Here is a 25,903-nt window from a genome sequence, read left to right on the forward strand (position 1 = left end):
GGGTGGATACGTTCTTATAAATAATTCCTGGTATTTCTTATTTAACATATTTTCAACGGACACAGACATAATAAATTCAAGTGCTCACATCCTAGACCGGGAAAAAGTATAAAGCTCTAAATGTTATAAAGTAACATTTTAGAAAATGGAACTTCTCTAGTGAATCTGCTGAAAGTTTCAACAATATATTTGCCTGTTTATTACCCGGATCGATATATACGAGTGGCCCTTTTATTTTATGTTACGTTCAAACCCGCAAAGAGATTTATATTGTCTATTGATAAGCTTTGCATCGATCAAATCAGTTTTAACAGGGCTTCGAAATTTTTATGTAAAGTATGAAAGGGCTTCAAAATGTTGAAGTGACTTTGCCGTTATTTTGGTCATAAATATGCAATAATTGTGCAGTAAAAATTTGCTATTTTGTAATACGAAACAAATATATTGTAGCTGGAAAAGAGTGATACAATTGCATTCAATTAAAATTTTAATTATCGGTTTATTTTCTAATGTATTTTAAATTAATGAAACCTTTTAATGATATTAAAACAGTTGCTTTTTCATTATTTAAATTGCAACGACATAATTACCAATGTGCATACCAAATCAATATTTACTTTAAATGAAATATTTATTCCCAATTTAAAAGCTTTTTTTAACAGAAACATCAAATTAAAAGCTTTTATTTTTATGGTGAACAAAATAAAGTACGTCAGATATAAAGATCTTGAACATTTGTGCCCGATTCGATTAAATCTTGATCAACCACTGGAGAATTTTTTGAAATTTTAAAAAAGTCAATTATTAGTAATTTTCAAAAATTTGTATCTCAGCTTCTATATAACTTCAAGATTCCGTTCAAACGGCATTCTTCTGTGTGAACCCTCTACTTCAAGACATAAATATATATTAGCGTTAAACTCATTCCAATCTTGAAATTTTATAACTCGGATACAAGCTCGATAACATAGTTGAAACTTTCAGGGATTGTTGGGAACATAATAGGCTAATTTCCCTGAAAATTTGAAGCAAATCGAAATTCCAAGAAAAAAGTTAGCAGTTATTTAACCCTATAGTTTGGATGTTGTAGATTTGAGAGCATTTTGGAATTGGAAGGTAAAATTTTGTTAATGCATTTGTTTAGTTGGAAGCTTCCTGCTAAATGAATTTAACGCAAATGTCTATTTTTGTCTTGAAAGTAGAGGGTTCACAGAGAAGTATGTCGTTTACGGAATCTCTAAGTTATATAGAAGATTAGATATAAATTTTAGAAAATGCCTAAAGAATTGATTTTTTTTTTAAATTTCAAAAAATTCTGCACTGGCTGGATTTGGTCAAATTTATTATTTAAATATTTATGATTTGTTGGCATAATTATCCCTAGACGTAAATTAACTCCAGATGAGAGGGGTATAGAACTTGGAATGTAGGAATCTGGGGTAAATACTTCACCAAGTATTATTTCTCGCTTGTGTAAACGATTTTATCAAACTGGCTCTACCTCAGAAAGATCAAAGAGTGGTAGGTCAAGGAAAATTGCCGCAAATGAAGACCCATTTTGATGATTGAGTGCTATAGACGAGAACTTTGTTGTTTCGACACCTTCAACCTCGTCTTAACACTCTTCCAGACCTCCGAGTAATAATTTTACCAATCAAAAAATTCTTAAGGAACTTCTTCTAACTTTTGTACATACTTTGATGTTCGTAGCTTTAGTAATTCATAATCACTTACATTTAACATCTACGTGGACCCTGATGGGCTGGGAATCGCCGGCCTTGTTTCGAGCGTGACACGTGTACATGCCAGAGTGTTGTCTGATGGCGGGGCTAAACTGAAGTAGTTCTTGCAAACTGGCAGGCTGACTTTGGCCTTCTCGTCGCCACACAACCGAAGCCTTTGGATTCGCGCTCACCACACAACGGATCGCCACAGAATCCTTCAAGTCCTCGATGTCGGTCGTTGGGATGCCCACCAGACGGGTCGTCGGAACATCTGGAGAATAGTTTTAATATTTAATTGCCATTTACTTACTTGCGTAATATTAATTAACATTTTAACATAAGGCAAATATTTGACTGAAATAGGAAAAAAATTAAGTTCGGAGATATTGATAGATTGTTCACAGTTAAAATTCTTGTTATTTTAGCAAACAGTATCGATTTCACTTGTATCGTTGCGCAGCTCCTTTATTTCGTATTAAATCATTTTTCGACAAAGTAAACAATGTGAACGGCGCTATTATATAAATTTAATGCGAACTTTTAAATCAAATTTTATCGTACAGTAAAATGCCTCCATAAAATCAGTCTAATGCATTTACTTTGTAATAATAGCAGATAAAATCGGATTGATTACATTGCCAAGATAAAACCATTAGCTGCGATGAAAATGATTACTAATGGACCTATAATCAATAATTATTTATAATTTAGTGACCAGTTTAATTGATTAGTATTTAAATTCGGCATTGTGTAACTTTGACAATCAATAATTTGCTTTTATAAAAGTCTTTCTGAATTATTAATGCGTTTTTTGCCACTTATACATTAAAGTAATATGAGATTGTTCATAAATTTCGATGTAATCATGCTCTATTTAATTTAAAGTTTGGCAGATAATAACACGGACAATATATAAAAGCAGCCACTGCAGCTTAATGCGAAATTAAACGCATAATAAACTTTTTAATTAAACGCCAGTGTTTTAGTATAAAATATCCCGTTTAAAAATGCGATAAGGACGTATTATTAAGTCCACTTGAAAAAGTGAACTACAATGTCGGAACTTTTTATGAAACGCTCTACCGGCTATTTCAGGGGCTTTGAAGAGGGAACTTTCGAAAGTTTCAAAACTGTCCAAATATAGTCTATGACAAAACAGATTGCGAACGCGGATTTGGTTTTGGAATAATTTAGTAACTTTACGACAACGGCACCCATAAGAACTAAAATCCATTTCGTCCATAAATAAGTAGTTAGCAAACAGTGAACCATTTTTGTTCCACGATTTATTATTATTAGAAAATGTAATTTTAGAATGAAACATAAAGTTTATAAATTAATTTAAATAACATATAAACTATTTGTGACTACATTCTTAAAGGTATGTTTATTTGTATCAGCATACATACTAAATAAATAAATGGCACTTCAAGAAAAAATCAAATCCAAAAATAAATATATTCAGTTTATCTGGACCATAAAACTAGAAATATTTATTATTTGCAGCATGCGAAGTATACATGTTCTTCCATTCAATTTGTATCGATCGTTGATAAATGTCGGACCACTGAAACAGACAAATCATTTTTATCTCGGAAATATTTCAGGGCTGGATTGTCTTTTCTTTGCGTCTAATATCGTCTTGCTTAAAAAGAAGTCGACTCAAAATTTTACTGAAAATATACCTAGTCTTTGTAACTAATTGGGCGTGTTAAAAAATCATCAATAAATTGGAGAAAGGACTATAAAATAAAACGTTTTGCATATTACATTTTCAATTTAGGTTTATTATTATAGTAGAAGACCATTTGTGTCCTTTTTAGATGCAGTAAAAGCTTCCCGTATTGTTTATTTACTTCGTGTTATTTATTTGGCTATAAATCCGACAAACACAATTTACTTAAACAAGACTAAGCGGTCTCATTCCATCTACGAATTAGATGTTAAATTCCTTAAACGAAATTACACTGAACGCTTAATACAATTGTAATAAAATATTCAGGAAATACATAATAAATACATTCATTAATTGACTTAATTGTAATGAAATTAATAGATAGACATTTCTACTTACACATCACATCAAGTCGGACTTCTATGCTGCTGGATTTCGTTGAATAAGATTCATGAACAGCGACGCATCGCAGCATCCGACCGTGGTTTTCTTTAGAAATTGTCAGCTCCAATACAGAAAGAGCTAGCCAAGTTCTTGGGTTATCCAGCTCAGTTGTATTCGTTTGCCTTCTTGACGGGGTTATTTCTTGTTGATCTGGAATTAAATTTATCACATAATTGATATTAAAATTTTAATAAAATATTGACGTTTCTATTTATGTTCGGCGACATATAAAATAGAATCCAATTTTAACAAAATTTAGAGTACATACTCATCCATATGAGGCCAAAAATGTTGCCTGTTTGTCGAAGACTTTCATTCATATCACATGCTTTTAGTACAAAATTTTAAATAGTTTTCTAGAGAACAAATTTATAGATTAAAAGGAACAGGACTATTTATTGTGAAAATTGATAATCGTATGAACCATAGATGAGGCACTAATATGTGGAGAGTTATGAATAAGATGTCTCATAACTAAATTGACGACCTCATTAGATCAATGCCAAGGCTAGGTCATTGTGACGGTTCAACACATCATTAGTTTAAAAAAATCATATTGATCAATATATTGAATATTTTGGTCTTTAATTTTTAATTTTTAATCTTTTAGGAAACTCCCTTATACATTATTATAAATTTCTTTACATAAAACACATACATAATTAATGTAAATTAAGAGAAAATTTTATTAGAAAAATAAAAATCAAGAATTTCAATTGTCAAAAACAAATATTCATTGATTTTTTCAACGAACTTTTAACAAATTTATAGTGAAGAACAATAAAAAGTTACATTTTACTGAAACTCGAAATTCCACCAGCGAAGCTAATTAAGGTATCGAATTGTTTTGTATCTATTCTTGAATTAACTGTAAAAGAATGGGGCCCTTTATGTAAAACGAATGCGGATGTGACGCCGTAAACTTACAGAAACCCTACGCAATTGAAAATCGATATTAAATCGTTTGAAGCAGGTGTTTTCTTAATTTAAATCACTTAATTGGACTGTAGATGGGACGAAGCCATTTCAGTTTAAATCGTGAAGTGTTTAAATCATGTAAATACGGCAATTTTATTTATAGCAAATAACATAGTTATTACCAATTTATTTGTGAGCCTGTAATTAAACGGACTTACCGAGGAACCATTTCAGAACTGGCGGGGGATTGCCGTAATGAGATACGCACTTGACGACTGCCACCTCACCGTGCAGGGTCGTCAAATTGTGACCGGGATGAACTTGGGTTCCGTTAAACTCGATTCTTGGTCTCTGCGGTGGCACTGCAATAAAAACAACAGATTTAATAATACCAACCTAATTTATATAAAAAAAGAGTAAAAAGTAACCAAGTGATTAAGTAACTTTTATAATTAAATTAACATTTTTAAATTAAAACTATTAATAGTTTCAAGAAAATATGTCAAAGATTCCATAAAATAAAATGGTGTCCAACTTAAACGAAGTGAGTCGCCCTTTCAGGACTGAACTTCATAAATTATGAATCAAAGAGCTTCGTTAATAAGTCTTAAAACTTTAGGTGTTCAAAAAAAAAGTGTTTAAATAAATGAGAAAATTAATTAGAAAGGCCGTTGCACTGTCGATTAATTAATTAATTTAGGTATTCATTCGGAGAGATACTCTAATTCAGAGTTTATTTAAAATTTATGACTTTTCCGTATTCCATTTTATATTTTTCCCACTGGTTTTTTTACATTCACATAATTTCATTTGTTGTTTTTAATTTTTTTTATTTTCACTAGTATATATGACATATTTATATTAATAAAGGGAACAAAAAACTGGACAAAATAATTTATCTTTAACCATTTTGACAATTATATTTGATATATCAAGTGGAATTAATAAATCATGAAATAAAACAAAAAATAAGTTAAAATTAATGCATAAAAAATATCCACTTAAATTAAAAAAATATATTTGACGCCGTTCTATATTTTACTGTTTTCAGTATCGCATTTAATTTTTTAATTTAAGTCATTAAACAAAGTGTATGGATGAAAACAAGTCGGAACTCGAAGTAATTAATTAATATTCTGTTTAAAAATTAAAACTGCCGTTTCGTATTTCATGAGTGCTTTCACAATTTTTTAAATTTATCTCTTATTCATTTTGTACATTAATTGCTTTTAATAATACTTTTTAATAATTAAAACAACAAATTAATAAAATTATTTTAATTATATTAAGAAAACTCTAATAATACTTTATGTACAGATAAATTGCTTAAATCTACTTGTGTAATATATGAATTTCTTTCTTATGCGTATATATTAAATTTAACAAATATATTTTACTCTAATTTGATGGAAATAAATAAATATCTAATATTACATTTTGTCTGAAGTCTGAAACAACATGAAAAGTTTTTTTCATGTGTATTATTATATACTACAGTTCTATAAATTCGTGAAACAAATTCAAAGCGGGTAAAAAAAGCCACAAAATGAAATTGCAAAGTTTGATTCAATTTCGTATAAATTTACCTTCATATTTTTCAGTTTAAATTTGTATAAAAACAATGTAAATAAAAAATAACTAAATTAAATTAATACAATAAAAATATTAGAATAAATTTCTCATATATCGAAAAAATAAAATAGAAAAATAAATAAATAACTGAAACTATTCAAATATTTATTGAAAATAAATTACCATTGATTCCATAAATTATTAATCCGAATGTTTAAATCACAGTAGAATTTTAATATTGGATATAAATTAAAAAAAACATTGAACCAATATAACAATATACAGATAAATTATAAAATTCATTTATCAATTTGAATATGTTTTACAGATATGAAGAGAATTTCAAATTAATTTATTTTATTTTATGTAGATTTGCTTTGTGACTTTATTTGATTAGTGTACCAAGCGTGTTATGATAAAGTTTTTTTCAGTATAAATATGTACTTAAGAGGGAAGAGGTAAAGAGGAGGTTGTAAATCATATTAATTCTAGGGATGCAAGAGGATGTTGTGATTTATGAGTTGGCGTTATTAATCAATATTCTCTGTAAACCATGGATTTTCAAATTCTGTTCATTGACAGTAACTGAAAGTTATCAATAAATAATTGGAACGTTTTAAATTGCTGATTATTGTTATTTATCCAGTTTCAGTGTACAATTAAATGTAGTATACAATACTGTATTTAATTAATAAACAACATAAAATAAAATAAGCAGTACTGGTCACATAATTAACCGCAAACGTCACCAAGAATGAACTCAAATTGAATGCAGTCAAATGACATGGAGGAAAATTACCTAGCGTAACGTAGGCAAATGGATTAAGGAGAACCGTCGTTCTGTATGGTGCATTTGTATGCTAATATTATTAGACAAGACTGGATAAGTAAAGGCAATGCGGAATGCGATTATATTAAGACGACATCCCCTGATGGACAAAGCAAATTGAAGCATTGTTAATTGAAATTATAACAATTTCACTTAAATTAGTATTGTCATTTTATTTGTTGTCCTTGATACCGAAGAGGCAATCTGCGTTGTATTCTATTCATTCTTTTTATTTTACTGATCTTAATTTTTAACACACTTTTCAAGTAAAGTTTGAACATACTCTACGTATGACTGTTTAGGAAATTACTGTCGTAAAAACCCACGGAGTCAGATAAAATAAGTCAAATTGAATTTTTAAATTACCGCAGTGAGTCCTTGTGCTGCCTCCAAAACGTAAATAATAAAAGGCCGCGTTTCGGTATCCCTAATTTGTTGTTGGCCCCCCTGAAAAGTCCATCCATCACTCCAACAATTATTCTTTGGGACCCACAAGAAGAAGAATCACGCGCCACGAAAGCGAAACGAAAAGATTCTTTATTAGCCGCAAACAAATTACTTTTAATTTCGACGAGTTTCGAGATTTATTAAGGAACATTGGAGTTTTTCTGGTAAATTGGAGCTTTGTACTGTTTTCGTTTTTGAATGTATAATACTTCTTTATTTTTAATGAATATATTTTTGGTTTTATTTAATTAATTAAAAAGTCATTTCTGAAAAAGGCTCGTTTCCTTTGACCCGACCTGCTTCAAGTACAATTTCTTGAAAGTTTAATACTAAATGTGTCATCCAAAGCAGCTACAGATTGTTTCTTTCTGAATTTTTGTCGACAAAGCAATTGGGACGTATTTTCGTTGGTTTTTCCGCTAGAACTAACACGTTTTCTGACATACCTCACCAGCGGCAAGAGCTGACACGCCGCAAATACATTGCTACTTAAGCGTCAAACGTTATTGTTTGTTGTGAACTGAACTGACATCTCCCAAACACGTTTTTAAACGTGAATCAATTTAAACCACTGCAAAAAGATTCCCGTTTCATCGTTTTCAACATGTTTAAAGCGTTTTCACTGACAAATCAAGACGGGAAATTTTTGTATTTTATTTGAATTCTAAGGAATTGATGTTAAAGCAAGGTGAAAATAATTTTAAATGTAAAATATGCCATTGTAAAAAAACAAACAATAGGAAGATGACGGCAAGGAAAAGCGGCGAAAAGCAAAAAATTTGCATTCCATTACTTGAAAATTTTTACAGTCCTAATTAAGTTTGTTGAGTAATGAACGAATTAACTGCACAGATTATTCATGAAAATTAAAGTAATTGGATAATAAAATTCTAGAATATCATTAGGAATTGTTAAGAATATACGTAGCTTCTGTAGTACTCTTTATTTAAATTATTTATATGCAGAGATGAAGTAGCATAGGATTGAAATGCAAATTTAAGAAGACTTAAAAAACAGCAAAGTGGATTTTAAATAACAATGTTAAGAATCATTGGTAGTTTTTTAAATGTATTGAACACTTCTATGATTTGACTAATTATAGGAAATTTTATTTGTTGCTTTATTTATACTTTACAACACCATACAGGCCAGGTAGACCCATGAAAATCAATGAGATTTTTAATTATGAGAGTATCCAAACTCTAATTTTTTATTAAAAAAAAACTATTGTTTTTTACTAAAATGTCAAAACCCATAAATTTCATTGATGGTTATCAATTCATATTGAGTAATTTAAATCCAATAATTTGAATTAAATATGAATATTTATGTATTATTTAAATTCAAAATATAATTGAATAATAACTTGAATTTTTTATCTAAAAAGATTGTTATTTTTATTGTCATTCGATTATTTACTCCATTACTTGACAAATTTGAAATTTAAATTAACCCAAATATTTAATTCCCCTAAATAGTCAAATACAAACTGAGAAGTACACTGTTATTACAGGTGACAAATCCCACCCGCTTTTGTGGTAGACCCCCAGATTGTAAATAACTTATTATGGTGTTTTTTCTCTTTATTTTCAATAATCCAAAATCGTATGTAAATCTTAAATTGTGTGCAAAAAGGCGCATAACAATCTCCATAAATTTAACGAAAATCGTTGTGAACCTAATGACTCTTATTAAGAAAAATGCATCGCGTGCAAAGTAAATAATAACTAGAATGTATCCAAGTTGTGGAGTAATAAACGTCTTCCGGCTTATTATGTAAAAGTTACCCTTAATATTACTTCACACATGTCGATTTTGAGGTCATACATGCATTGGCTGTAAAACTTTTACTCCCTCATCTTCAGCAAATAATGGGGGATACTAAAATATTTCCTTGAAACATTTCATCAACTATCTTTTGAATAATTATGGCCACAGTTGCCAGACTAGTTTATCAAATTTACTGCATTATTATGATATTGTTTTGTTCTAAATTCCCATCATTCCGTTTTAACTAAACTTTTTGTTACTTGTTTGTTAAAAATATTAATAATTATACTGCTTAATGTTAATGAGTGCTCCCTATTTGTGCTAATTTACGATTAAAACGTAATTACTTCAAATAATGTGAAATATGAAACGAATTGAGTGCTTTTGGACCATTATACACTTAAATTTAGATTACAACTGTTTAATACTTTTACATAACCACGAGTTGAAAGTTATGGGCACACGGCAAATTGTCATTAGGGGACCTTTTAAATTAGATTAAATTTAAGTTCCTCCAACTCCTTTAATTATTCATAATAACATTTAATGTATGCTTACTGCACATTACTACCCATTTTTCCTTTTCTCAAATCATGTTGGGTTAAACATTAAACTAACATAAGAAATAAATCTATTAATGTTTAAGTTAATAATTGGTTTTCAAAATAATGTGATTTAGATACTTATATTAATGTATTTAATATTACTGTGAAACAAAATGATAATAGTGTCAGTAGTAAAAAAATATTGAACCACCAGTTTAATAATATGTGTTCAAAATATTAATTTTATTGAAACAACAAATCTGTTGATTCCTAATTGATGTGTATTTGTTTTGCTGAATAAACACAACCACAATTCATGCAATGTGCGAACCCCGCTAATATTAATTCATTTATTTGCTACGTCATCTTGTTAAATAAACGTGTCCTGTAAATAACAAGTTTCGGAATTATGAATTTGTATTTAAAATAATACATCCTTCGGATTATTAATTTAGGTTGACCTCACTGTCCCTTCAACACCAACACGAGAAAGTTATCCAGAAGCATAAAAAGAGGGCACCACATTTACGAAAATTATTCAATGAATTTAATTAGGACCACACTAAATAATATACAGAATAGTCGAAATTAATTCAGTCCTTCTAAAACGGCGCAAATTCCATTGGGACAACAATTTACACTTGTGTTTTAGTTTCTGTTATAATTTAATCATTACAGTAGGCCTGTCTGTGACAAAATAAGTTAAATATTTATGTTGGGAAATGTGGTCGTTCTTAATTGGAAATACTTCGGTTTGGGTGGGATTATCTCTACCAGTTTATCGGATTTTCATCGTTCCAATATATTTTTGGTGTTACTGTGGCTGTCAGCGTCACATCATTGATGAAGTCTCGAGAGGGTATTTATGACTTCAGTAATTTTTACTTGCCGTCACATTACTTTTTATAACACATTAGGTTTATGAATGCGGATGAAGTATTGAGCTTGATATTGGGTGGAAGGCAAGTTAATTGCAGCTTCGTGGTTTTATCAAGAACGTAATAGGCAAAAAGTGAGTCAATAAATGTTTATGAATATAAGGGTTGATGTAGTAGATAGGTTATTTTTGTCTGACGTGTGTATTATGATTACCATTGGGTGTGATTTATCCTTTTTACCAAAATTTAATAAAAACAACAAATTATTTATCAAACTAATAAACTTTTTCGAAATGGTGGTGAGACTAATCGTATACTCGTTGTATATTTTATGGAACGTCCCCAGTGGCGGCAGTATATCATTGCTGTTCATAATATTCCATTCGGAGATGATATATTTGAATTTCACGCGGATCAGCCCAAAAGGTTGAACTCAGTTGCTGTTCTACTATCTCTATCTACCTGCGGGTTTTGTCTCTTATCCCTATGCATATGTCCCTAGTTCTATATACGGAGTAAATAAAATATGAGATCAGTTAAAACTGAATTTTAGTAAAAACATAATACGGTATTTTTTGCAAATTGTACTATATGTATTATTGTTCCAATAATGCAACTACATAACTCCCTCTATATAAAAAACAAGTATTTCACTAAGGTTTTCACTTGCAATATTAGGAACTTACTTTGTAATAGACACAGCTACAAACATTGTTTGTGAAAACTTTCCTCTAAAGCGGATTCTAAAATTTGCTTAGAAACATTTAAGTAACTTAACAAATTTATGGTGTCTCTTTTATACCCTTTATACATACTTTTAAATGTTCTTAAATCACTGCCTTCATTTTAGGAAAATTTGTGTTTCTATAGGGAGCAGTTCTAATCTGTTTGCTAAGTACTTAAGTACAAATATGACAACATAAGTTTTCTTACTAACTTTTCTTCCAATTCTCCTCTATGACGCTTCGTATAAAATATTTATTAATACTTTTAATTCCACAACAACTGTTTGATACACAAGAAAAAATTGCTGCACGTTTATTTGTTTTATTTATTAAATATATTAAATAATAAATATAATGTTTTCTTAAATTAAATTCAAACAAATAAGTTTTTAATGAGTTTATTTTTAATAATGATTAATATAAACGCCTCCGTTATAAACGATATAATAAATATTTAAAAATGGGTGTGACGGTCATTATTTATTTCTTTTTCGACCTATCAACAAAATTTCAAATTTGCTTTAATTAATATTTTAAAAACCTAAGTGTGATTACAACAATTATTTTTTATTTATTTTAAAATTTTAAATTACGTATAACTCACTAATCTAAAAATTGTGTTTCGACAAATATCTATTAAGAAAACTAAAATATCTATCAATACAAACAACATCTTATCGTATCTATAAATAAATGTTCACTTTAAATTTTCCGTTTTCCCCCCAGGTTTGTATATTTTACTTACGGACACCTTTGCTTTGTCCTTTTTTTTGAGGTTTTTAAAACTTTGTAATATTGTTGACTTCTTAAATTTTCTACAACACTTTCAGATGAAAGGCGCTGTTTTTGGTCTCAGGCGGCCTTAATACTCGTCAAAAACGTTATTGTGATGTAAATTCGTAACTTTGAACTTGTTTATACTTCGAAACTTAATAATATCGGTCAAGTTTTGCAACTTTATATCTACGATTTTTTATTTTTTGAAGATTTTAATATGGATTGAATTTTTTATTTCGTTATATTTTTCATAGCACGACTAAAAATGTAATAATTTTTATAATTAAAATTGAAATAGACGCACACTTACAAATAATTGTTACGCCTATGAGTTGAAAATATGGACAATTAGATAAAATCCATTTCAGATAATGTTTTCATACCATGCATTACTAGTTGTCAGAATTTAATATTCGTTTATAATAAATAGTTTTATTGTGAGATGTCTGAAAGAAGTAACTATAATTTACTGTTATAATTACCCCTTATTTAGTTTATTTTTAGACAGTCTAGTCATTGGAATTGATCTTGGCACGGTTAATTCGTGTATGGCAATATATGATGGACAATATGTAAAGATTTTGGAAACTCGTGATGGAAAAACTACGCCTTCTTTTGTATTTTATGATCCCAAATCAAATGACGTAATAGTAGGGGAAACAGGAAAAATCGTTAAACGTGAATTTGAAAATGGCATATATGGTAAGATTGTATATTTCTAATTGTTATCACACTTCCATGTATTAAAATCAGTAAGATAACTATTTCTACGCCACATTCAATTGTAAATATCTTTATACAAAATACTTGTAATTATTTGTACTATTATACAAAAAAACCTCCTTATTTTTAGATTCAAAAAGGTTCATAGGCCGACAATTTAACGAGAAAGTTGTTCAGTCTATCTGTGACACATACCCTTTCCAAATAGTTCCTGCAGAAGATGGCGTCAAATTCGAAATAAAGAAGGAAAGCAAGAAAGCATTTGTAACACCTCAAGAAGTCAGTTCTGAAATACTGAAGTATTTCGGGGACCGTCTGAACTCCGACTTCGACTTCGACGAATTGAAAGCTGTAATTACTGTCCCCGCTTACTTTAATAACAATCAAAGGAACGCTACCTTGGAAGCTGCCAAATTGGCTGGCATTGAGGTGATTCAGCTATTGAACGAACCAACTGCGGCTTCGATATACTATCATCACATCACTGGCGAATGTAACAAAACAGTGATGGTTTTTGATCTTGGCGGCGGTACCTTCGATGTATCCGTAGTGGAAATTGAGCAAAATGATATTTCGGTCAAATGTATTGACGGTCATGAATGTTTGGGAGGAAGGAATTTAGATTATTTGATTTATGATCATTTTATTAAAGAATTCGAGGTAAAGGGAGCGAAACTAAAAATGAGAGAGCGGATGCGTTTAAAACCATTTTGTGAACAAATTAAGAAGAAACTGAGCAAACACAATATTCCAAAAGTGTGTTTTGATACGGCTAATGACAACGACGAGGATATAGAACTGGAACTTAGCATTGATGAATTTTGCGCAATGTCTTGTTCTGTATTTGAAGAATGCATTAAAATAATAGACAGATGTTTGACTCAAAATAATTTGAGAAAGGACGAAATAGATGATATAGTTTTGGTTGGGGGATCAACAAAAATCCCCAAAGTTCAAGAGATGCTATCTCAATATTTCGAAGGAAAGGAAATAAAGAAAATTCCGAATCCTGATTTAGCTGTAGCTGCCGGAGCATCTATTCTAGCCTATAATTTGGAAAATATGGCAACTAATCCCTATGATAATGAAGCAATAGATGAAGAACTGGAAAATATAGGGCAGTATGATTATATTCATGTAAAAGATGTCACTTCATTTTCCATAGGAACAGAAATTATTTTTAAGGGTATGCATTGGGCAATAAATAAAAATACACCAATACCAACAGAAGGAACAATAAATTTAAAAACATGCGCTAACAATCAAAGGGAAGCATCAATTGACATTTATGAAGGTCGATGGAATTGCAGTTTAGCAAACAATTTGTTAGGAAAAATAATAATTGATGGATTACCAGAAAAACCAAGAGGTGAAGTAGAAATAACAATACATTTTAGTGTGGACGAAAACAATATTTTGTCGGTGACAGGAGAAGTCGAACAAACTGGTATTAAAGAAAATTTAAAAATTTCTCTGTCTGGTAACGATTTTGCACCGAAAATAACTGACTGGGATGATGCAAAAGACTCTATATTTGAGAGGATACGATTAATAAAATGTATAATCCAATTTGAATGTGATGATTACATTAATAAAAATGAACATATGACAAATACATATTCCAAATGCTCTGAATTTATTTCTAAACTTAAAAATATATCCAATACTGATATGAATGAATTGAACAGTTGCATTTGTGAGTTTTTAAATGAAACAAAATTCGACAAAAACAATTCACTTGCAACAGTACTATCACCAGTTTTTGATCTAATGAATGCAGACGTTGAGTCTATAAAGGGTTATTTAAAAAAAATTGAAATTATGAAAAACTTTTAATTGATTGTTTATTTGCTATTGTACAAATATATAAAATATTTTTAATAAAATGTGTTTCATCTTCACCCATTGTTATGAATTAGAGTAGATACTATATTTTTAAAATAAATTATCACACAATATTGTACTTTTTATACAGGAATTATCTTATTATTATTTTTTATTAATACGATAAACTAGCAATTAAATATGGAAATAACACTATTCATACATACACAAATAACCAATCAATAAATTGATAAAATTTGTGATAATAGGATAAGATCTTCTGAAATGTTTTGTTAAAATTACTATTGTTTTTAAAAGCTGACTGATAAAGAAATTAAAAATCTGGTCAAAAAAGTGATAAAATTTGATATTTTATAATGATTTTTACCTCTCTTCTCATAAATCTGCATTTATTTTGTCTATATGCATAATATGTTAAATGGTATGAAAATTAATTTATTCATCCCTGAAATAAATCCTGAAAATAATTCGTAGTACGTCTATGACCAATAGTAATAAAAAATAGATAAGATCAATTTCTGATAGTGTTATCAAACTTGCCAGCACTCAGTATTTGAAATTCACTCAAATTAAATCCTTGTGATAATAAAATGGCTGAAGAAGGTAATTATAACAATTATATTGTTTTGTCAGTATCATATATATTTTAATCTTAGGAACTCTTATAATTGGGATTGATCTTGGTACGGTAAATTCATGCATGGCTATATATGATGGCAAAAAAGTGAAGATTTTGGAAACTCGTGATGGGGCAACTACGCCTTCCTTTGTGTTTTTTGATCCCAAATCAAAAGATGTAGTCGTGGGTGAATCTGGCATAACCGTTAAGCGTGAATTTGAAAATGGCTTGTACGGTAAGAATTTATTTACCTGACACCAAGCAAATTGTTGATACTATTGAATATTTATTTATTTCCAGATTCAAAGAGGTTTATTGGCCGACAATTTAATGACAAAATTGTGCAGTCCATCTACAAGAAGTATCCGTTCAAAGTAATATCGGAAGGTAACGATATCAAATTTGAAATCACCAAACAAAGTAAGAAGACATGCATAACCCCCCAAGAAGTTAGTGCAGAAATACTCAAATATTTTGTCAATCGTTTAAAATCCGACTACGACTTTGAACATTTAAAAGCTGTGATCACAGTTCCAGCATATTTCAATAATAATCAAAGAAGTGCAACTATGGAAGCTGCCAAATTAGCAGGCATAGATGTAATTAGGCTTCTGAGTGAACCTACTGCGGCATCGATTTATTATCTTTATTCCCTTGGCGAATTTCAAAAGACCGTTATGGTATTTGATTTTGGTGGTGGCACTTTCGATGTGTCAATAGTAAAAACTGCGAAAAATGATATTTGTGTCAAATGTATTGACGGTCATGAATGTTTGGGAGGAAGGAACTTGGATGATTTAATATTTGATCATTTTATTAAAGAGTTTAAGGCGAAAGGAGTTGAACTTACAGATAATGAACGAAGACGATTGAAGCCATCTTGTGAACAACTTAAGAAAAAACTTAGCAAACAAACGATTGCGCAAGTGAATGTTGAGTCATTTACCGATGATTATGATATAACGCTTAAACTTAGCAGAGAACAATTCGATGTAATTACCGCTTCTTTGATGGAAAAATGTATTGATATAGTTGATAGATGTCTTAGTCAAAATAAACTGAGAAAGAAAGATATAGATGAAATAGTTTTGATTGGAGGATCAACAAAAATTCCGAAAATTCAACAAATGCTCTCCCAATATTTTGATGGAATGGAGATAAAGAAGATATTAGACCCGGCTACAGCTGTAGCAGCTGGTGCTTCTATTGAAGCCTATAATTTGCATTATATGAAGCTTCGCAATCTTAACAAAAAATTACCCACTATTGATACAGGGCACCAGCTTAAAAGTTACATAAATGTAAGTGATGTCACTTCGTTTTCAATTGGAATGGAAGTCATGTTTAACGGAATGTTTTGGGTGATAAACAGAAATACACCAATACCAACAGAGGGTACTTTTAAATTTTTAACATCGGCCAATAATCAGAAGACAGCTGAACTCGATATCTACGAAGGTCGATGGAATTACAGTTTGGCTAACAATTTATTGGGAAAAATAACAATTGACGATTTACCAAGGAAACCAAGGGGGGAGGTAGCAATAACAATATTTGTCAGTGTGGATGAAAATAACATTTTATCTGTAACCGGAGAAGTGGAATCAACTGGTGTAAAAAAGAACATAAAAATATCTCTGAGTAATAATAATTTCGCTCCGAAAATAAGCGAATGGGATGATTTAAAGGATTTGTTATTTGAAAAAATTCGTTTAATAAAATGCATAGCTCAATTTGCTTGTGATGATTATATTACAAAATATCAAAATAACTCAGTTTCTAGATGCATTGATTTCTTAAATAAACTTAAGAATGTATCGAATACAGATATAAATGAATTAAAAAGATGTATTTCAGACTTCTTGGGAGAAATGAAATCTATTAATAATAATAAGCTAATAATAGCGTTCACCCCTATCTTAAATCTTATTAATTCAGACATAGATTCTGTACATAGTTATTTTAATTCACTCAAACATTGAAAATATAAGATTATAATTATAGGTGATGTAATATATATATATATATATTTGGAATGGAATAAATATAGTTTTAAAGCACCAACTAACTGGTTACTTATTTTCAATCAATATTTTAGTTCTTTTTCCTTATTATGTTTCATCTACATTCCTTGAAAGTTTTTAATATATTTAATAAGTTTGTTTTCTTTTCAAATATAATAAATATAAAATTGTATCAAGAATTATAGGCTGACAAAAGTTTTTGATAATAACTCATTTACATTTTTATTGTATAACAATAAGTAACAAAGTAACCTTCAGTGCACGAAAATAATTATTAAACATACAAGGAAATAAATAGATTTATAGTTCAATAATATTTTAGTGTGCATTTTTGTAAAGATATAAAATATAAATAAATGCATAAGATAAGATTAGATTGTTGCAATACATTGAATTCAGAATAAAGTGTTCGTTCATTTTAAATAGTTCGATCACAAAATGTCTAAAATAAGTAAATAGTTATTATTGTTATATAAGTTCCTTTAATTTTTTTGATTTTAGAGTCGCTTATAATTGGAATAGATCTTGGAACTGTTAATTCATGTATGGCAATATATGATGGAGAAAACCTGAAGATTTTGGAAACACGGGATGGGAAAACCACACCTTCCTTTGTCTTTTTTGATCCCAAATCAAACGATGTAATGGTAGGCGAAACTGGCATGACTGTTAAGCGTGAATTTGAAAATGGCCTATACGGTGAGTTTTAAATTTAACTTTATTAGTGATAATCCACAACATCCATAAATAATTGTAATTATTTTACACAAATCTTGCAGATTCCAAAAGGTTTATCGGTCGTAAATTTTGTGAAGATGTTGTCCAAACAATTCACAAAAGCTACCCTTTCCGCGTGATATCAATAGATGATTTAGTGGAATTCGAAGTCACTAAAGAAAATAAAAAAACATGCATAAAACCACAAGAAGTCAGTGCCGAAATACTTAAGTACTTTGTTCAACGTTTAAAAGCTGACTATGACTTCGAAGAAATAAAAGCTGTGATTACAGTCCCGGCATATTTTAATAATAGTCAAAGAACTGCCACAATGGAAGCTGCGAAGTTGGCAGGAATTAACGTACTCCTTCTCATGAACGAGCCCACTGCAGCGGCCTTATATTATTTTCATGTCACCAAGGATCAAAATAAAACTGCTGTCGTTTTTGACCTCGGAGGTGGTACATTTGATGTGTCAATAGTAAAGAAATCAAATGATGATATTTCGGTTTTAAGTATTGATGGCGATGGATTCTTGGGAGGAAGGGATTTGGATGAAGAAATATTTAAATACTTTATGGAAGACTTTAAGGAAAAAGGAATAGATTTATCAGATGTTACAAAAAAGCGATTAAAATCACTGTGCGAGAAGATTAAGGTGGGTCTATCGAAAAAGGATCACGTATATTCGAGCTTAGACAGTTACAATGATGACGACGATGATTTACCTCTTGAATTAGAACGAGAAACATTTAATAAATTATCCCAAAAAACGTTTGATAAATGCATATACATATTAGATAGATGTTTGAAAGAGAGGGGCATCACCAAAGACAATATAGACGACGTAGTTTTAATTGGAGGTTCAACAAAAATACTAAAGTTGCAAGAAATGATAAGTCAATACTTTAATGGTAAAGAAATAAAGAAAATTATAAGTCCCGACACAGCGGTTGCGGCTGGGGCATCTATACGAGCCTACACTTTATGTAATAAAACTATTCCAAAGGCAGATGATAAACTTAATTTACAGGACTTACACAAAACTTTACCTGGTCATTCAATTCGTATAACAGACGTAACAACGTTTTCAATAGGAACCGGAGTGTTTTTTAATGGTATGGAATGGGCTGTAGAGAGAAATACACCGATACCATTAACAAAAAGCATAAAATTATCTACAACTAGTAACAACCAGACATTTGCTGAGATAGATGTTTATGAAGGTCGATGGAATTATAAAATGGCAAATAACTATTTGGGAAGTATACTCATTGATAACTTGCCAATGAGGCCCAGAGGAGAAGTAATAATTAATATTGAATTTGATCTAGACGAAAATAATATTTTATCAGTAACTGCGATTATTGAATCGACTGGCATTAGAAAATTGTTAAGTGTGTCACTAACGCAAGGCAATAATTCTGTTCCAGTTGATACTAACTGGGATGAGGAGAAAGATTTGACATTTGAAAAAATAAGGATGTTAAAATCAATAGCCTATCAATTTTGTGACGATTATATATTCAATAATGAAGCTGACACAAAGTCCTGTTTCCAATGTAGTGAATTTAAATCAAAACTTCCCAAAATTTCCTACACAGATATGAATGAATTAAAAAACAGTGTTACTGAATTTTTGAGTAATAACCATAGTCAAACACTTAAGATGCAATTTACACGTATTCTTAGTCTTTTTGATTGTGACCTCAAAATTATAAAATATGAGTATAACAAGTGTTAGTAATTTATGTTATATAGATATTCTAGATTAAGAAATGTATATGAATAGATACTTTAAACTGCATCTTATAAAATAAATTGCTTTGTAAAAATAATACAGTTTGTTAATATTCCAATATTGTTTTTAAATTTCTACTAACGTTAATAATTATTTTTACATAAATTTTACATTTGAAATTAAATCGAGGCTGATTATGAGTTAAATCTTCATTAATTTTCAACTGTCAGATTCAAAATATATTTTTGTTTAAGTATCTGATATCAACTGATAATAATTTATAATACGGATTGCCCTAAATTATCTATTCTAAGTCAGATGTAAATTTTCTTTCCCTTCGCCGTTCCATTCGTTTAAGGATCTAACCGAGGACAAAGCCCGATGTACCTAAAAGATAAGAAATGATTTGTGATTATAATAGATATGCAAATCGTTTTATGTTTTATATATTAAATTTATTGCTTATTGCGAAAAGACGACGATGTTTGAAAATGGATGAGCCAGGATCCAGTTAACAAGTTATATATATATATATATAATCAAGTTTACTTGCAAGCTTATCTTCGACAAATTTGAATAACAAAAATATTTTTTTTATAAATCCTTATATATTCAGTGACAAATAAATTGCAACACCAAAAAGAGGGTGTTCAAATTTAATATTCTTTTTGTAAAACATAGATGTTAAAACAAGAAGAAACGATATATAGGTAATACATTATTAACTGAATTATTTAAAAATCTAAAATCTTTGATATTTTATTTCCAAATTTTAATCGTTTACTCCTTGCTTAACATCTATGTTTTACAAAAACAATATTAAATTTGAATACCCCCTTCTTGGTGTGGTAATTTCTTTGTTACTGAGTATGTTATAAACTACTATATGTAATAAGAAAATTCGTGAGCACATCTATTATCTGATTACTTAAAGTAATGCAAACAAAGCAGCAAAACATCCCTGCAATTAACGTTGTACCGTGCAAAATAAGATACTAGAAACAAAATTACTGCTGGTGGAAAATTGATTTAGGGTCGGGGAGTCCGCCCGAATTGTTGAGTACCATCCTGGATCGCTTCGTAATTTAGTTTAGATTGGTTCGGGACGACGACGAGGTAGTTTATTTAATTATGTGGATAATGTTTAATATTGCCCCGGGGCGGGCGAAACGGGCGGCAATTACACACCGCCATCGGGTTTCGTGGGTGTGTGTCACTTCGCATTAGGGATTTTAATGTACGCCACCGATAACGCAACACTTTTGCCGCCGTTACCGCTCTCTAATTAAATATTTTACAGCGCCCCGAACAAACGGGACGCAATCATCGTCCCGTTTATTGGGGCAAAAGTTTGATTGTCCTTGTTTTCTGTTTATTAGAGTTATTACGCTTGTACGTTACACCCTTTATATATAGAAGGTGTACATTTTTTGCCGTTAAAATATGTATCCTGCGACGTTAAATAAAATGGGGGAAAATGAGTGAAATTGAGACATTTAATACTCCAATAAACCAAATTGTAACATCAGTTCGCAGCGACTCATTCTCAGGAATTAACATAAAAGCGAATGAAGGTATGTAAGTTCACATCGTAAGCATATTGCCGGAATTGATGGTCCAATATCTCGCTGCTGACGGAGAGAATAAATTCCGAAATGGGATTAATTTAAAACAAATAGGAAGATAATGAAGCAGTCTCCGGGAATGTATTAATTTAGACGGGAATTTAGAGGCGCGCGACACGTGCACATTATGTGATGGAAGTGCATTAAATCTACGGGGGTTTGGGAACGTATCTGTATAATTTTGAGTCCACCATCTTGATATCCAAAACCAATTAATTTACTTTTATGTTTGCACAAATATATTTCACTTATCTGTACCATTACCAATTCAGACATGCCAAGTAAATCTGAACGAGTGCAATAAAACAGACGTGTCAATTTTATTTTTATCTCGATTGAGGTGACATTATAAGGCAATAAATTCGAAAGTACCGGAAGGATAACGTGTAAATGTAAGGATTTCTTATTGCGGTTGGTTATGGGTAAAAGTTTTATTAGCACCGTCTCCTTTCTGCGTTCGACAAGCGACGACATCTGTCCGTATTTCCCCAATAGGTGCTGGTTGGAAATGGAAAAACGTATAAATGGCTATAAGTTTTAAACAAAGGGAGGTTTTAACTTGTTAAATAAAATTCTCCCTCGGAGCGCTGTGAGATAACTGGTTTGTGTTTTGCCAAATTTCATTTTTCACGTAAAAGAAAATCCTATCACAATTAACTAAATTGTTAGGATGAATCGTCAAATCCCAAAAACCTGGATAGAACCTAATCACCGCAATATTTCCCCTGAACAACCTCAGAAGAAACAGCCACCCGGTCGTAAATTCCCTGATTTAAATCTATCTCCCGTCCCAGAAAATTATCTATTTAGTATCTAAAACCCCGGCGGTGTTCCGTGAAAATGCATTTTTCCTCGGCAGACTAATTCACTCATCATATCTCGTGGCGTTGCGGATTTTTCTACGACATAACTCATAAAATGCGGCGGAGCCAGAAGCAGAAAAACAAAAGGAATTAGGAGAGCGCACGGAGATCCGCTTCATAAACCGCTGTATTGTCTGCTTTGAGTTTCTTTCGCTTTATTTCGGGTGGTTTTTGTTTATGCAAACCCCCTTTGTTGGATTGCACTGTGACGACAATAGTTTAGATATTTTCCAATTATTTATTTGACATATCTTCAAAGAATTTGGAAATATCGTACGTCAGTTAAGCTGAGGTGAAAAAATATGTCTTTATAAACATACATTTGTATGTATACTGATATAATACCGGTAAGAAAATTTACAATATTGTTCGGTGGAAATTCAATTTTCCCACACTTGTGGCAGATATTCGTATTTCGTTGATAAATATTTATTTCGAAGTTCTCATATAAAAAATATCTTATGTTTTACCTTCTTCATTCCCATTCAAACTTTTTGAAGGGCGATACATATCTAAACGACGTTGTTATTATTCGGTTAGAGGCTGACGTAAAATAAATATTTATGAAAATATGGTCTAATAAAATGTAAGAAAATGAAAAAAGCGATATAATCTAAAAAATGTTATAAAAAATTAAACCCAATAGAATTGCTTTTATTGCATCATACAAAAACGGAATGTGAGCATTTGTAAATCATATGCTGAAATATGTAGTGGTATATTATCGCATTTTCCCGTTATTGTTGTTTGGAAAACAAAAGGGAAATGAAGAGTAAACGAAATTCATTGTCTCATTATCGCGTTTTAGTCCACATTCTGTGTCGCAGTTTATTGTGCCCCATTTTATCGCTTTCCTTTTACATAAACGATTTCTCCATTCACGGGCGGGCGCCTTTCCTCCTCCTTATACTTTAAAGCGAAGACTAGAGGAAACGATAAACGTTATTAAATCGCTTCCGTAAATATCGCAAAAAAAGTTGACGAACTAATTAAAATCGTTAATTTAAAATCATAACCGACTACTGTAAACAAAAAAATCTAATTAATTGCCAAATAAAAACTTCATTTTTGAGTTCAGTTTTAAATTTTACAAACACGTAAAGTTGATTAATTAAATTATACAAACGTTGTGGTAAAGTGCAGCATTTACTGTTATATGCAAATGGCCAAAATCATAAACATATTAAATCTAATTTGAATTTTTAAACAATTTAAAAGTGCATTTGTTGTGTCCGGTGTCCGAAGAGCGAGTCATAAAAGTTTTTGCGTACAAATGGTCGACCGCACTAAAACGTTTATGTTGTTAAGGTAAATTGCCCTAATTACCCAACATTATGTACTTTAAATTTCCTGCTTATGGGACACGTAAAAACGGGCATGCAAATAGGAGGGGGTTGTTGGACAATCATCAATCACACAAAAATTACCCACCTTTGTATAAAAATGATTGACTCTGACGGTAAATTGTAGGTTATTTGTTTATAAATTCCTTTTTTGAATTCGTAGCAAAATAGTTTTTAATTTGATGATTTGATAGTGTGTATTTTATCTGTTTTACTCGAAAATTGAATAAAGGTGCGCATATGTAATGGCGTCTAGAGCCACGTATATTATGTGTCTGGAAACATAACACGTTTTGGCTGATAAATGCGAGCACAATGGAAACCCTCACTTTTCTTGGATATTTAAACGAAACAAGCGAATGTACAAATTTATGGCGGCGCAGCAAGGTATTGGCTAGGGAATTCTGAATAATGCTAAAGAAATTGCAAATTGTGTTTCGGAAGTGTTTGTAAACTATTTATGTCCAAAGAAAAAGCCCGATTTACAAACACACTTCAAATATATTCACATTTCAGTTTATACTGTATATATTTTAATATAAAATACAAAATATTTCACTTTGTTTAAACAAATATCTTTTGTACTAACTAAATTGAACATGCACGATCACAAATTCTCACGTCTATCGATTACAATGGCTACAATTAACGCTCCGAAAACTTTGCACATTAATATATAATTTCGATCTATATCAACTTTACTAATTACATAATTACAAAGGTAATTTAGGCACAAATATAGATTTCTTCCAAGATGGAAATTGCCTGAAAATCGTTTATTACTTTCACGATGACAAATTGTGATTAATTACTGGGATTAATGTCGGTTTATGATAAGTTAATTTTCAGCAACAGCAAGTTGTGATGCTCGTTTTATTTTTTTCTTAATATTTGGTATATACACTTTATATTATATGTGAACTGCTACAATAGAAGCTGGAAAACTGACAGCAATTGATGTACTCTCTTCATAAACGAGCTTACTGCAGCGGCCTTATATTATTTTCATGTTACCAAGGATTAAAATAAAATTATTCTCGTTTTTGATTTTGAAGGAGGTACATTTGATGTATCAATAGTAAAGAAATCAAATGGTAACGTTTCTGTTTTTAGTATTAATAGTGATGGATTTTTGAGGTAAAGAAATTTGGATGAAGAAATTTTTAAATAAAATGGGCTGTACGCTAAGGTTTAAATTAAACTTTATTAGTGATAATCTCCAAGCACCCATCCACAAATACATAAATGGTATTATTTTAAACAAACTTTGCAGATTCCAAAAGGTTCGTAAATTTTGTGACGATGTTGTCCAAACAATTCACAAAAGTTACCCTTTCCGCATGGTGTCAATAGACGATTTAGTGGAATTTGAAGTCACTAAAGAAAATAAGAAAACATGCATAAAACCACAAGAAGTCAGTGCCGAAATACTTAAGTACTTTGTTCAACGTTTAAAAGCTGACTATGATTTCGAAGAAATAAAAGCTGTGATTACAGTCCCGGCATATTTTAATAATAGTCAAAGAACTGCCACAATGGAATCAGCGAAGTTGGCAGGAATTAACGTACTCCTGCGCCCACTGCAGCGGCCTTATATTATTTTCATGTCACCAAGGATCAAAATAAAACTGCTGTCGTTTTTGACTTCGGAGGTGGTACATTTGATGTGTCAATAGTAAAGAAATCAAATGATGATATTTCGGTTTTAAGTATTGATGACGATGGATTTTTGGGAGAAAGATATTTGGATGAAGAAATCTTTAAATACTTTATGGAAAAAGGAATAGGTTTATCAGATGTTACAAAAAAGCGTCTAAAATCACTGTACGAGAAGATTAAGGTGGGTCTATCGAAAAAGGATCACGTATATTCGAGCTTAGACAGTTGCAATGATGACGGTGATGATTTACCTCTTGAATTAGGACGAGAAACATTTAATAAATTATCACAAAAAGCGTTTGATAAATGCATATACATATTAGACAGATGTTTAAAAGAGAGGGGCATCACCAAAGACAATATAAACGACGTAGTTTTAATTGGAGATTCAACAAAAATACTGAAGTTGCAAGAAATGATATGTCAATACTTTAATGGTA

The 25,903-nt window shown here is 30.5% G+C and overlaps 2 protein-coding genes across 3 annotated transcripts in view; one reads left to right on the top strand and one right to left on the bottom strand.

The window, feature by feature from the left end:
• Window positions 1-25,903, bottom strand: part of LOC109598200 (irregular chiasm C-roughest protein) — a 300,029-nt gene that overhangs the window by 35,646 nt on the left and 238,480 nt on the right. For both annotated transcript variants that reach the window (XM_049962475.1, XM_049962476.1), the window contains exons 4-6: window positions 4,980-5,123; window positions 3,799-3,993; window positions 1,735-1,995 (exon numbers count right to left, since the gene is read on the bottom strand). In XM_049962475.1, the coding sequence (XP_049818432.1) occupies window positions 1,735-1,995; window positions 3,799-3,993; window positions 4,980-5,123 (600 nt within the window). The remainder of the gene's footprint in view (window positions 1-1,734; window positions 1,996-3,798; window positions 3,994-4,979; window positions 5,124-25,903) is intronic.
• LOC126264456 (heat shock 70 kDa protein-like) lies at window positions 15,540-17,496 on the top strand. Its single transcript, XM_049962477.1, has 2 exons — window positions 15,540-15,726; window positions 15,792-17,496. Exons 1-2 carry the CDS (start codon window positions 15,573-15,575, stop codon window positions 17,471-17,473), a joined length of 1,836 nt encoding a protein of 611 aa, XP_049818434.1. The 5' UTR covers window positions 15,540-15,572; the 3' UTR covers window positions 17,474-17,496.

Source organism: Aethina tumida, chromosome 2 (assembly GCF_024364675.1).
Source record: "Aethina tumida isolate Nest 87 chromosome 2, icAetTumi1.1, whole genome shotgun sequence".
Taxonomy (NCBI): domain Eukaryota; kingdom Metazoa; phylum Arthropoda; class Insecta; order Coleoptera; family Nitidulidae; genus Aethina; species Aethina tumida.